Source organism: Akebia trifoliata, unplaced genomic scaffold, assembly GCF_017979445.1.
Source record: "Akebia trifoliata isolate Shusen 1 unplaced genomic scaffold, ASM1797944v1 Contig00501, whole genome shotgun sequence".
NCBI lineage: Eukaryota > Viridiplantae > Streptophyta > Magnoliopsida > Ranunculales > Lardizabalaceae > Akebia > Akebia trifoliata.
The window spans coordinates 22,447-37,027 of NW_028237041.1; the positions used below are offsets into that span (position 1 = coordinate 22,447).

General features: G+C 35.2%; 1 protein-coding gene and 1 long non-coding RNA gene across 3 annotated transcripts; both read right to left on the reverse strand.

Annotated features, from left to right (window-relative positions):
- Nucleotides 1-1,871: 1,871 nt before the first annotated feature.
- LOC147381430 (uncharacterized) lies at nt 1,872-3,681 on the reverse strand. 2 transcript variants are annotated; one of them, XR_015174575.1, is made up of 5 exons: nt 3,577-3,681; nt 3,421-3,492; nt 3,281-3,334; nt 2,823-2,913; nt 1,872-2,406 (listed from the first exon to the last, which is right to left on the reverse strand). It is a non-coding gene; the product is annotated as an uncharacterized LOC147381430 (long non-coding RNA). The 2 variants fall into 2 exon arrangements; XR_015174576.1 differs by having other exon boundaries at nt 1,872-2,448.
- A 7,527-nt stretch (nt 3,682-11,208) lies between these two features.
- On the reverse strand, nt 11,209-12,220 carry LOC147381431 (agamous-like MADS-box protein AGL61). The gene has a single exon (XM_086430421.1). The coding sequence runs from the start codon at nt 11,923-11,925 to the stop codon at nt 11,281-11,283; it is 645 nt and encodes a 214-aa protein (XP_086286547.1). The 5' UTR covers nt 11,926-12,220; the 3' UTR covers nt 11,209-11,280.
- Nucleotides 12,221-14,581: the final 2,361 nt, after the last annotated feature.

Here is a 14,581-nt window from a genome sequence, read left to right on the forward strand (position 1 = left end):
GAGGAGATCATCATCACCAAAAATCAGCCAATTCCAAAACTTCTAGCCCCAGTTTACAAGTTGAAAAATCGTAGACCGTCCATTTTTTGTAAACCATTTTTGATGGGGTTAGAAGTTTTGGAATGGGCTGATTTTTGGTGATGATGATCTCCTCACCGTAGAGATCATCCTCACCAAAAATCAGCCCATTCCAAAACCTCTAACCCATGTTTGGAAAAATGTTTTGCCAAAATGTTTGTTGCTGAACATTTCCCTATATATATATATATGGAAGCGTCCGAAGGCCTTAAAGAGAGTCAAACATTTTTCAAAATAAGAATTACAAGTTATATAATGGGCTGATTTTTTGTGAGGATGATCTCTATGGTGAAGAGATCATCCTTACCAAAAATCAACTCATTTCAAAACTTCTAACCCTAATTTACAAGTTGAAGAATTGTGGACAGTTCGATTTTTGTAAATCACTTTTGATGGGGTTAGAAGTTTCAGAATAGGCTGATTTTTGGTGAGGATGATCTCCTTGTTATAGAAATCATCATCACAAACAATCAGCCCATTCTGAAACTTCTAACCCATACATTGAAAAATGTTTGACACAATGTTTGACTTTCTTTAGGCCTCCAAACAAAGATTAATATTTATTTAAAAATATTAAAAACTATTATCTAAATGTTTATAATATATTACAATTTGACTCGTACAAATCAACCTATACATAAGAATCAAATTGTTCGATCTATTGAAAAAGTCACGATTAATCATGATTTTTTTTTTATCTTCATTGACTTAATCAAGACTTTCATGAACTTTGCGATTAAAATGAAATATGATATCAATGCACGAGTAGAAGAATATGACCTAAATGAATATGATGGTGACTATTTTACTGATAAAACATAAGATAATTAGGATCAAAATGAGGATGACATTGATTTTGATATTATTGATTGGCAAATGAATCTTGATGCGGATTCATGTGGTGGGTGCATGGTGATTAATTATTGTAGTTTAATATGAGATTTGATAATATAATACGAGAACACCACTTTGTAGAAATAATTCCATAACCATAACCCTAGTTTGACTTTATTGAAATTTTCTATCGATGACTTATTCCCAAATCCCGCCCGATGACTATAAACCCCGACAAGGATTTGAGTTGATTTGATGTTTAGAGTACTAAAATTTAAAATTATGTATGACAATAAGTTAAAAATAAATATTCCTAGGTGACCGATAGCAAAGTAATACCATGCGAACTTTCATGGGGGAGGTGCACTTCATTTTGCACCCACAAATCATCTTTTCTCCCAAGATTCTGTGGCAATTTCAACTCTGATGGTATCCTCAAGTGATCATGTGACCTTTTTGCAACCATTTGATACCAACCTAAGCAATACACCACAAGCCCTTAGATGTTAATAGTGCAAAAAAAGTAGAACACTTTGGTCTCCTTGGGGCTGCAACCCACCAAGGGAACACCAAAATCTACATGGGCACCATGCAACCCACCCGAACAGATTGATTTGCATTTGGGAACGCATCTGCGCATTTGAAAAGCATTTCTCATTTCAAATTAGCATTTGGTATGAAATTTTAGAACAAGGGCGGAACCTGGATTTTGCTCTCATGGGGGCAACCAATAGAAGAAAAAAAAATTGTGGGGGCAATAGCAACGGATTTTCTTATCTGTCATTGTTTATGTTGCAATAACTCGTGTATCCTCATAGACTTCGAAAATTCTTGTGGGGCAAGTGCCACCAATCTAAATCCGCCTGTTGAGAAGTGCTTCCCACCAAACACACAAGCCAAAAAATGGGCACATTTCATCACAAGATTTTCGAATGATAATACTCTTGTTTTTCAATTAATGAATAAAATACACTCCATAAATAAGACCATTATTTTGCTAAGAAAACATCATCAAAGCTGAATTTGTAAACAATGAGTGATAAATGAGGGGATTGACTTGAACCAACACGGGCTTAGACCCATGGCTCAGTTGGTTGACATATTGAAGCTCAACTTTGAGGTCAGGGGTTTAAGTCCAGCTTACCCATCCAAGAAAAAAAAAACTTTGAACCAACATCATTTACATAAAAGGATTGGGACCGGCTCCTCTCTTTGTGATCTGAGGCAAGATGACTTGAAGATCGCTCGCTCAGATTGCCTGGTTACTTGTGCTCATTGCTTCAATGGAAGCCATAAGAGCAGTCCCTACCCACAACAGCTATGGTTTCTACATTTCAATAAAGCCCTCACCCTTGTCCATGAGTGTACACGATAAAAATTCCTTCCTAGCATATGATGCCAATTGATGATCATATTCTCTATCCATCTTCCATCAACTATCAATTAGAAATTTTTGGAGGATTGCCATCCAACGGGTCAAACCAATGCAATCTCCTGAGCATGGATCGAGATAGTGAGAGTGGATATGAATTCACACTACAATTAACAAATGATATGGCTTCAGACAGAATTGAATGGAGGAACAAAATTCATTCAACTGACTCCAAATTTTTGGAATATGGCTGTGATGATGATGACCAAGGCAATCTCCTAGGAGAAATTAATTAATACACTATTAAACATAGGGTCTTGTCAACGTGTGCCTTAGGGCACACGTCAAAATGTAATAAATACACTTTGGAAATTGGATTTTGTACTGAAAATGTCCTTAAAAAATATTTTTTTTTACAAAATACCCTCAGATGCTTATTCCCAAGGTGTATTTATTGCACTTTAACATGTGCCCTAACAAAACCCTAAAATATATCTATGGGAAAGATGCAATGCTAAACTTGGGCCAAGTACAATACCATGACATGTCTAGATCTGTTCGGTAGGCACAGGCTCAGAACTGAGAAGTCTTTCGACCTCATCATTCGCCTCAGCTTGCATCCTCCATCGCTACATAAATAGAAAAGCATTACAAAAACAAAATCAATGATTACTAATTAAAATAAGTTACATTGAGAGCTCAATGCACATATCAAGAAAATAACTTTTGTGAGCTCAATGCATGTATCAAGAAAGAACTTGACATAGTAAAGATTAAATAATGGATAGAAAATTTTAAAAAAAATGCTTGGGGTCAAAATTGTCATTCTGAAACTAAAGCTTTTCAGTTTGAGACTGTTTACTCGTTTAGTAATAGTTAAGTTCGTCATAATTAAGTGACCTTTCATTGGTGCTCTAGCCATGTCTGAGGCACCTAATCTCAGATCCAACCGGACTCAACAAGTTTTATAACAATAATTAAAAGTGGAGACCATGCCTGTTCAAGGTTCTCAAGCTCCATGATTTGTTCTATCTGTTTTGCAATATTTTCCTGCACATAACATTATGATTACTGAATTAAAAAGAAAAAAAAAACACGTGAAAAACTGTTTATGGATATGATTTTGTGGTACAGATCACATTGCTCAGTGCTTCAGCAGCAAGAACATCGGAATCCAATTCCACTTCAATTTCAATCATCGAAGAAATCTGATAAACCAATCACATCATTTCATCAACATAATGGACAAAGATACTGTATGAAGCAAGTGTTTTCTCTCCTTGATAACTTACTCTTGCATAGCTGTCGATCAATTCAATACGTGCCATGAGGGAACTTTCCAAACTTTCTCGTACCCTTTTGACTCTACATCTCCGAGCACTGGAGAGAAAAAAAAAAGTGGACCCTTAATTTGGTTGCCCCATCTTTGATGATGATTCCATTTGAAGATGAAAGTGAGATCAAGGAGCTTCTTAATTTTGAATAAGTTGGAAAGGATGGGACTTTGGTTGATAGTGAAGACAGCATCTTAACATGATGCCTAGCAAGGACTGGAAAGACTGTCGATGTAAATTTTTGGGTTATTGACATGAATTGAATGGAGACAGATAGGATAACCTAATCATGGCATTGAACGGTGAAGCAAGAAGCCAAGGTCTAAGAGAAAGCTATATCATCACTACCATAAAAAATGCAGGTAAAGGAGAAGATAGGATGGCAACGAGTTCAAAGATGAGTTTTCACCAGCCTGGTGAGAATCGATGTTGGATAGAAGCCATAACTCAGCCAAACAGAGATCCCACTAAAATGGCCTAAGTGTGAGATCCCTATTTCCAGATGAGTATGGTATGAGGTTCTTCATCAGGGATGTTGGATAGAAGCCATAACTGAGGTCCCACTAAAATGGTCTAAGTGTGAGATCCCTATTCTTAGATGAATACGGTGTGAGGTTCTACATCAAGGCCTGAGCCAATCTGTAGCCAAAGCCCATCACCTTCACCAGTCTCACTGAGCAAGTTTTGGCTAGAACTTTGCCCTCTTTACCTCTATGATATTTTACTTTACAAGGGAATGCAAACTAAATCCATTTAGAAAACTAAATCGATCTAGGAAACTCAATCCATACTTTTGAAGAATGATGATAAATTTGTGCACATCTTTTGGGTTTTCTAGTTGGTCGTGAGGATCCATAATGCTTGAAGCCCAGCCACATATCAACACTCTCTGCAGTGTTTCAGTACATGACTCTGTCAACTTCTCCTGTACTACTCTTTTGTGTTGGTAATGCGGGACACAATCCTAGAATCAATAAATCCTAGGTTGTCCAACATCAGTTGGTTACCTAACTCCTCCCATTTTTGTCTTTCAATCTCATAGGCCAGTTAACATTTGGTTTTTGTATTGGTTGGTTGTACTTTTTAGATTATGCTTTGAAAATTGAAAATTGAAAATTTATGCCAGAGCTTATATCTACCCACTGTGAATTTGAGCAAGGTTTGTGTTGTTCTCTTGAATCCCAGGTCAACAGTCCTGTCTGCATCAATCATCAGACAGCTATGATTTGTCCGGTTAATATGCTTTGGTACTATGGCCTACTGAAAGAGAAGGCTAATCAATTAAGTAGTCAATGATGAATAGACGAGCTATGTCTATGGCATAGCATGTGGAATATGTTCACTAAAAGTAGTTGATGAAAACTATGGTAAATGTGCATATCATAATTGTTGTGGCAAAATGACTGGTAAATGTATGACATAGCAGCCAGCATTTTGAACAAATTTAATATCAAGGAAATGTGTACCACAATAGAGTGAACAGCAGAAGGGATGCTATGCTTCATGACTTGCAAGAATCTCAGACCCCTTTCCCATGCTGGAATATCCATGCTGCGTTCGGCAGGAGGAGATCCTTAGAAAAGGTGAATATCCCAGGATCAACACCATACACATACATTTTACATCTGAAGACACGTAAGTGATAAAGAAAATTTTGAAAGGCAATGAATTAGAAGCAATATTATATATATATATATATATATATATATATATATATATCCAATATCTTGAAAAAATATCCCACTAAATGGCCTCACAAGTTTCGACACTGTCGATTCCATATCTGAACTAGCAGTTTAAACCACCAAAGGCCATCATATAGTTTGCTTAAAAGCTACCAGACTGAGCCTTTTAAAAGAACAAAGACATGTAAATGGCACCATCATAAAAATGATGGTCATCACACAGGTCAAGGTGTTATTTAAGACTAACATCATTCCACCTGCATTTAAAGGAACCTGTAAATTTTGTTAGATAGCTTTTAATGATTTAGAGTCATGCACACACTCGGCCAGTCATAAATGCCAAGATGCTCATAGGCATAGAGATCATGCATACAGGGAGTGCCCACACAATACACACACACACACACAAGCATACCTCTTCTACATCCTTTAGGTAGAGAGACGCCACAATAACTTGTAAATCTCTTGGTACTTTAATACCATCCCCAAAATATGTGTTAAACAATTGGCTAGAGCTACCCAACTCAATACAAATCAAATCCCATCTAAACAGAAGGTTCCACAAAAGTTATATGCTTAGGATACAGGGAAAAGAATGAAATCTCATCAATTAAAATAGTTGTTATGTGAGGATTATACCTGTTTGTTGATGTGGTCAACAAAAATTGTAAAGGAACCTTTGATGCATCAAAGTGCCACTGCATCAAACTCATCACATTACAGAGGTAAAGCAATAATACTGTACTAAGATTTGATGGGCCGCTAAAACATGATAACAGTATAGAGGTTAATTCCTATAACAATCCACAAAACACGAGAGCATAAAACCAAGAACACAGGTTAATCCCTGTTACAATCCACAATATACATGAAACCATGTGCAGCAACCATGCTAGCCTGCAACAGAACCAGAATTTATCTATGAGATGAATCATATATGATGAGTCTGATTTTATTCATATATCAATAAATTCATCAATGTATCAATGTAGCCTATAAACATATGAATTCATCAAATAATGAACCAGAAAGGGCTGAATATGAATCAATGTAACCTTACCCCACCTTCCAAAGGTATGAGTTAGAACAAATTCATCAAATAATGTCTCCTAAAAAACTATAAACATATCAGCAACCAAAAAAGAAAAGGCTTAAAACCATTTTAAACCCTCATTCTTAATTCACAATTTTCTTGTAGTATATATGTAAAGAATCTTCCTAGATGATTGAAGGACATGTCTAATGCAATATTCTTTACAAGGAATTTGAAATGCTTAACCTGCCATCAGAAATCCCAATATCTATAGAGTGAAAACAGAAACACTTGAGGCAAAAAGGTATTAGAAGACGAAAAGTAAGGATATAGTCGAACCATCTCTAAGCTATCCATGTGCAAACAGGCAGCATTTACCTGGATAAATAAATTAGTGTAGAGCCAAATTTGTACTCTCAAGGAGTTATCTTTACCCGGATTTAAAGATGGAAACTTGTGAGTAAAAAATATTTAATTGTGTGATTGTAAGAAAACATATTAGAACTTGACTGACAAGTACAAATAAATTATTTGAGTGCTTTAAATGATCAATTTAAAGAAATTTTCAAATGCTTGAACTCTACAATTCAAGAGGATATTGGTACTATGTAGTAGTGTATCACCCTTTTCCAAAGTGCAATTATCCCAAAAACTAAAAATATATAACACACAATGTACTAGTAGCTCATGGGATAATACATGCCTTGTGGAAGACAACTAAGAGACATGTACCATACGCTGTACTCTTCCTCCTTAAGGGTTATAGATGGATCAATCTTTCAGTAAAAAGGAAGGCTGACCATAGTGTTATTATTTGATATTCCAATGGTGTATTTGTTGCAGCTGAAGAGGGAAGCGAAATCCAGGCATTAAGTCATGGAGCTATTCTTGCAAAGATGAAGTGGGTAAGTTTTGAGGTTTTACCTAGTTATTTTGTCTAAGAAAAGCAATGTTACTGATCGTAGATCAGAATTTGAAGTAGTGTAACATCAGTTACAAGGGTATTGGTCAGATAAACCACCACCCTCTTCAATGGGTGTATGATAATTTATTGAGTGACTAAATTTTGCTAATTTTAGGTTCTCTTTTACATAAACGACCACCCCTCTTCAATGGGTGTATGTCTTTTATTCTTAAGTCGTTCTTCTCAAATGTTGCATATGGGTCACTAGAATTGTCATCCCAACAACAGAACTTAAATAATATCAAATTTTAATCTTCATTAATAAAATCATTAACAAAAATACCCATAGAATCACACTAAACAAAAAATGAATTGAAATCGTTGACTGAAAAATGACTGAAATATACATTGGAGGCATTTCCTTGTAAATACTAAAGGGGTGATTTAGCATATGCACAATTAGGAGAAGACAGAAAGAAAGAGCCAAGGACAATGAGTTTTTATGAGAGTGAGGAAGACATTATTCCAATACTCAAAGATAAAGGAGGATAAGTGCAGTGAGGGAAACCTTGAGTCTACTTGGTTGAATCGAAACTTAAACTCAATTTGAATCATAACTTAAACAAGTAAACCGAGGAATAACACCGAAATGAAGAAATTAGAAAAAAAAAAAAATGAAATCCCTACAACCAGTACATATAGGTCTGATTAAAGAGACATGAGAAAAAATCATAATACTATCAAATGGTCTAAACCCAAAATCAGTTTTATTGATATTGTGAAACAGAATAACTAAGTTCAAAAATAAGAGATTTGACATGGTAAAGGTAGAGTTAAACTGAGTTCATCACCTCCATGAAAGATTGTAAAAGTTCGTAGAAAATTGAAAAATAATATTTCCATTACCCTACAAATAAATTATGTTAGAAAGATGTGGGTGCAAATCTTCTAGAATAACATATTTCAATGCCCACAAATGACAGTCCTTTAAAACCCCTTAAGACCATATACTGGTTTCTTGCTCTACAAAGAAAGATGGTTGAAATTCACAAGGTACACATGGAATTGCTAATATTATTTCCCTTGGAAGAAGTCATTTAATTCATTTTTCTTATGATGTTTATAAGTCCAAAGGTTTCTATAACTCCCCAACATACTAAAAACAGAGTTTGAAGACTGATAAACAAGGTCTTGCATATGTTCTTGACAAGTACAATCATATCAAGATACTGCACAACAGAATGACGTAATGTACTGCACATTACCTTATGGTTGTTGACAGAATTAGTAGTTGACACTGCATTGATCTCTTCAAGTTGCTTTTGTAGCATCAGAGGTGAAGGAATTAATACACACCCACATGGATTTCAGCATCACCTCAATGTACAATATGCTGTTTATTGAAAATTGAGATAATCCATATTTGGATTGCCAGGTAAATTGTGTCGCTACCATTTACGAGTATTTCACCGACATTGATAGGGAGGTGATATGCCAGTGGATGGTAAAGGTCTGTAATCTGAATGGGCTCACATTCACAATTTTAAAATAATCCATCAGCCAAGTTAGCTTAGATGGGAAGTTAAAATGCTCAAGATGTGACGGAGCCAACTTTAATGAAGACTATGTAGATGGTAAAGACTACTTGGATGTTCGGTATTTACCTGTCGAATATTGAAGAAGTTCCCTAGCGACTTTGACATTTTCTCAGAATCAGTAGTGAAAAATCCATCATGCATCTAGTAGCTTATATTGCTCTTGTTACAGGCAGCACAACTCTGCGCAATTTCATTTTCGTGGTGAGAGAACACAAGGCCCATCCCTCCACCATGTATGTCAAAAGAGTTACCCAAATAAGAAGCACTTGATGTGCCATCCCGACCTTCCTCACCCCATGGACTCTCCCAAAATGGCTCACCCTCCTTTGCAGAGTGCATATACATTTTAAAAACACAAAATGGTTATTTTGTAGACTGTCATGGCCTTGTGTGTGGTGGTTTTGGGGTGTGTGTTGAGAGTTGCCTTCCTAGTCTGTGTTTTTATGAGGTAGGTATTCTTGACTCTTTTCTTTGTTTTTATTAATAGATCTTATATCCATTGTCAATAGCTGAAGAAAAAAATAAGCAGTTATTGTCCATGGACTCACTTTCCATATAGCAAAATCAGTAGGATTTCTCTTCCTCAAGTCAACCCTTTCACCTGGTCTATTATACTCCAATGTGAATCAAAAGACAGAAAAGATCGGAAACCAAATGTGCATTCTTTATTTATAGCCTGCAGGACACATCCATGCAGATATTCACGATAACACACAATAATACATAATAATAAATGAAATCCTTTTAGCAATTATCGACCATTTATAATCCTATAACACCATAACTTTAAGCTCCAAAGCATGATCTGCTTAATATTTTTCCCCCCATTGTAAATCGGCCCCTGTATACTAGTCAATTTCTCAAATAAGCATATGAAGATCAATTTAGTTAAGGTGCCCTATTAGAGAAGTCATGAACCACTAAACAAGGAAAATGCAACGTTATAATCAATGTTCAACACCATGAAAGATAAGTGATACAGGGTTGTCAAAAGTGTAAATGGTATATGATCATTTGCACAAATATAGAGAGAAGTTTACCGATTCACGCCCAGAATTTCTATCCAAGTAGGTTTAGTTACTGATATGTCTACTTCTCTTTCTTAAATGTGTGAGATTGTGTCCAACTATCTGTGGCATAACCCAAAGATCGTATACTACAGTATGATCCATGTGTCTTGGTTACTCATCATCCCTAGAATGCTAAAACTCACACTGAGCTCGACAATAATTAAAAATTGGTGAGGTCAACAACTTTTTTTTCTTAAAGTGTCGAAACTAGACAATAAAAATTGAACTCAAAAATAAAATTTGTCAAACTCAACATGGTAAAACCCACCCATTTTTTTTGTTTTCTCAAGTTTTTCCAACTAAAATGCATGGAAAGATCAACTTAAAACTTGACATAATGATTTTTGTAGATGATTTCAAACCAAAATAACCATCCTTGATAGAATTTCATGCAAAAAACAAACCAAAACAATTGAAAAACCCTGGCTTTATTTTGGTTATAAATCGTTGGAAAAAAAAAATACTTCTAAAAGTGCAAAATGAGAAGTATATCATTTTCATTCATCATTCATGATAAAAAAAATCGTTGGAAATGATTGGAATCGCTATTGGAAAACCCAATTATGAAGAAGATGAAAAAAGGATAATTTCGGTATTTCAAAAATATTATAACCTAAGATGAGGTTGAGGGACCATTAAGAAAAGAAAGTTTTACTAAATGGACTAATAAGAGAAGCCTAAAACTTAAGGACTAATTAGAAAGAAAACCTTCCGTTAGGATCATTAAGTAATTTTTCCTTCACTTTAAGATTCCACGGAATCTGGCTATGGCACTTAATTATGCATTTTGAACAAGAGTAATATTAAGCCAATCTGATGGTGACACGTTACTTTACCACTGGTTGGAAAATTACCTCCCACATATTTATATACTGAGAGCTTCAATTATCACACAAAATTTTACTTATAACACACCAATCTTGTATGTGGACAATGGTTTGATTCATTGGTGTGTTGTAAGTAAAAGTTAGTGTGCCAATAGAATATATATAATTATTTTAAACTATTAATGAAAACTTTAACACATTATTATTTGACTCATCAGAGTTGACTCGTGACTTGTTGACTTAATTTGACTGGACTGAGATTTGCATATGTAATCAACACTATAAAGTCCTTCCACTTGAAGTTAGAGGGAAGGAGATGTGGATCCAAATACCGCGTTAATTAAAATTTAAAAAAAAAAAAAACCAGCAAAATCATAAAAAAGAACACAAAGAATCAAGTACAGAACCAAAATATATTTAAAGAAAAATAGAAAAATCTCTACAAACCTTATGAAACAAATACAAAGAATCAACATCTTATTTTCTCCAAAATTTAAGAATTAAAATAGAAAACAGTATATTATAGTACATAAAGAATCAAACCATCAAAGTGATGGAAATTCGATGAGCAAAGGATCTTCTTCTTCTTCTTCTTCTTCAACAGCAACAGGCCACTCAACATCATCATCACAGATAATCTCTTTTAAAAAAGCCTCCATCTCTTCATCATCACCGCAATTTGGATCAACAATCCTCCTCAAGGATTCTTCCTCAAGCTTTTGTTTCTGATCAAGCCGATTCAATACGTTCTCTCTAAGTTCACTCAACTTTTTATCCAAAACCTCAAGTTTCTCCAGAGAATTAATCTCTTCAACCTGTATCTTTTCCCACCAAAACCTAGTCCTCTCTTCCTCCATCTTCCTCAGATTTAACTCCAAATCCCTAATTTGATCAAAAACTACCGATTGATCTTCTGATCTGTTGTGGTTAGAATCAGAATCAGAGACTGTTGAATTGGAATTGGAATTAGATCCTCCATTGTAGTAACGGTTGATAACGGAATCGACAGAAGAGTGACCGAAGCAGAAGGGTTTTCCAGCGGGTGAGAAGACGATAACGGCAATCTGTGCGTCAGAAAGACGGCAAAACTCAGCAGCTTTTCCGAAAAGCCCTTTTCTTCTCTTGGAGAAAGTTACCTGTAATTTGCTTTGGCTTTCAATCTTCTCTATTTCAATCTTTCTCTTTCCCATTATGTCCCACGATGCTTCAGATCGAAACTTTATTCAGTTTTGGAGAACAAAACTCAGTCAGTCAGTCAGGAAGGAAGAAGACGACGGTTATGGAGCTCGCACAAGTCGAGAAAATGGGTTTTACCGAGAGAGAGAGAGAGTTTATATGTATCTGATGCTCGTTGGAGAAGACGACGACGGTTATGGAGCTCACAGCCTCGCACAGCCGAAACCCTCCATTACCGTTTACTTCGACTGCTTCTGCGCGTTTTAGGTTTGAGGTTGAGAGAAAATAAAAGTTTTGCAAGTTAAGTTTTGTTATATAACAGGTATACACAGTCCCATATATATACATGTATTAAAGTTTTGTTGTAAAACATGAATATATAATATATATATTATATTAGAGCGGATATTATCGAATCGGATTTCGCAACATCCGAATTCATATTCGAAACTCATTCGAATATTAAAATAACATTCGAATCCGAATTCGATATTCGAAAATTCGGATAATATCCGATTTTTTGAATTCAAATTCGGATTTCGACTATCCATTGACACCCTAGCTGCATCTGCTCCTTCTGAAGAAATAAAAAATAAAAAAATAACCCAGAGTAGTGATAATATGGCTCGCGAGTGGTATACTCAATCAACTTCATGATATGACAAGTTCGTAGATCTGAAGGCCTTGGGATACATTTTGCACTTTCCCTCAAAAGTGTATCCCGAGGCATACATATCTACTGTTATCAAATTTTCCACGTCATGTAATCGATTGAGTATGCAAACTGGTGAGTCATATTATCAAGACTCAAAAAAAAAAAATTTGCTCACAAAATTTGGTTGATAGTGCTCACAGAATCTGTGATCGACCAATCACATGTGACCGCTTGTATCAATTAAAATTTCAATTTACGAAACTATCCTTGTTAGGCTTGACGTGGCACACACTTGACGCAAAACTCTCTCTGATCAAACATTTACGCGTTAACAGAAACAGAGTAACAAAGTTTGATCTACAACAAAACAAGAAGAACATGATCTGTTGCTCACCTGATGAAAGACGAGATTCTTGCCAAGATCACCAAAAAGCTCTACAACTCTCTTAATGGCGATTTCAGAGGAGTTATCGCGATTATCGATGATAACGACCAAGGGCGGAGTTAGGATTTAACTCATGTGAGGGCAATGTAAGAGTAGAAGTTTTTTTGTGAGGGAAACAAAGATTGTAATTTTTTTTGTGGGGGCAACATAACAATGGGAACTGTTTTGTGGGGGCAACTAAGAGTGTAAAATAAATTGGGAGAGCAATAGTTCATTATTCACCATTATTATCTATTATAATAGTTCATTACTCCAAAAGAAGGTTTGAAAATTCTTATTGGGGAAAGTGCCCCCATTGCCCCCACTCTAAATCCGTCCCTGATAACGACCTTGAATCCTCCCGACAAAATCTGGATAACTGTGTGGCTTCCAATGTATCCTACTCCGCCTATAACTAATATATTCTTCGCCATCGCAAGATCTGGAGATCTACGAAGGGAGGGTGGGTTGGTGGTGTTGGGCACCTATATAGGGCAAAGTTCACATGTGGTAACAATCTAAAATAAATATTCTTCCGTGTTGTTAGAAAATTGACACATGTCGAGTCATCCTTTGCTGTCGGATCTTAAGTCAACACACCAGTTAATGGAATTAAATATGACACCATAATTTGTAGTACTTGGTAGTATACGTGGAGACAACTCGATTGAATTGGACTTCCAGTGTTTTCAAACCCTAGATTTGTTTGGTAAAACTCCTAGAGAGGTCCTCTATTCAACGATTGAACTCGTAAATTCCTGAAAAATGTTTGGCACAATGTTTGACTTTCTTTAATGCCTCTGAATATATATATAGGGCCCCGTTCAGCACCAAACATTTTGGCCAACATTTTAGCCAATCATTTTTATCTTACATGGGTTAGAAGTTTTGGAATGGGCTGATTTGTTGTGAGGATGATCTCTATGGTGAGGAGATCATCCTCACCAAAAATCAGCCCATTCCAAAACTTCTACTCCCATGTTTACAAGTTGAAAAATCGTAGACCGTCCATTTTTTGTAAATCATTTTTGATGGGGTTAGAAGTTATGGAATGTGTTGATTTTTGGTGATGATGATCTCCTCACCGTAGAGATCATCCTCACCAAAACTCAGCCCATTCCAAAACTTCTAACCAATGTTTTGCAAAAATGTTCGGTGCTGAACATTTCCCACATATATATAGATATATATATATATATATATATAATATTTTCGTGAAAAAACAAATCAAGATTAATATTTATTTAAAAATATTAAAAATTATTATCTAAATGTTTATGATATATTACAATTTGACTCATACAAATCAACCTATGCATAAGAATCAAATTGCTCGATTGAAAAAGTCACGATTAATCATATATATATATATATATATATATATATATATAATATATATATATATATATTTTTTTTTTTTTTTTTTACCTTCATTGACTTAATCAAGACTTTCACAAACTTTGCGATTAAACTGAAATATGATATCAATGCACGAGTAGAAGAATATGACCTAAATGAATTTATGGTGAATATTTTATGATAAAACATAAGATAATTAGGATCAAAATGAGGAAGATATTGATTGGCTAAT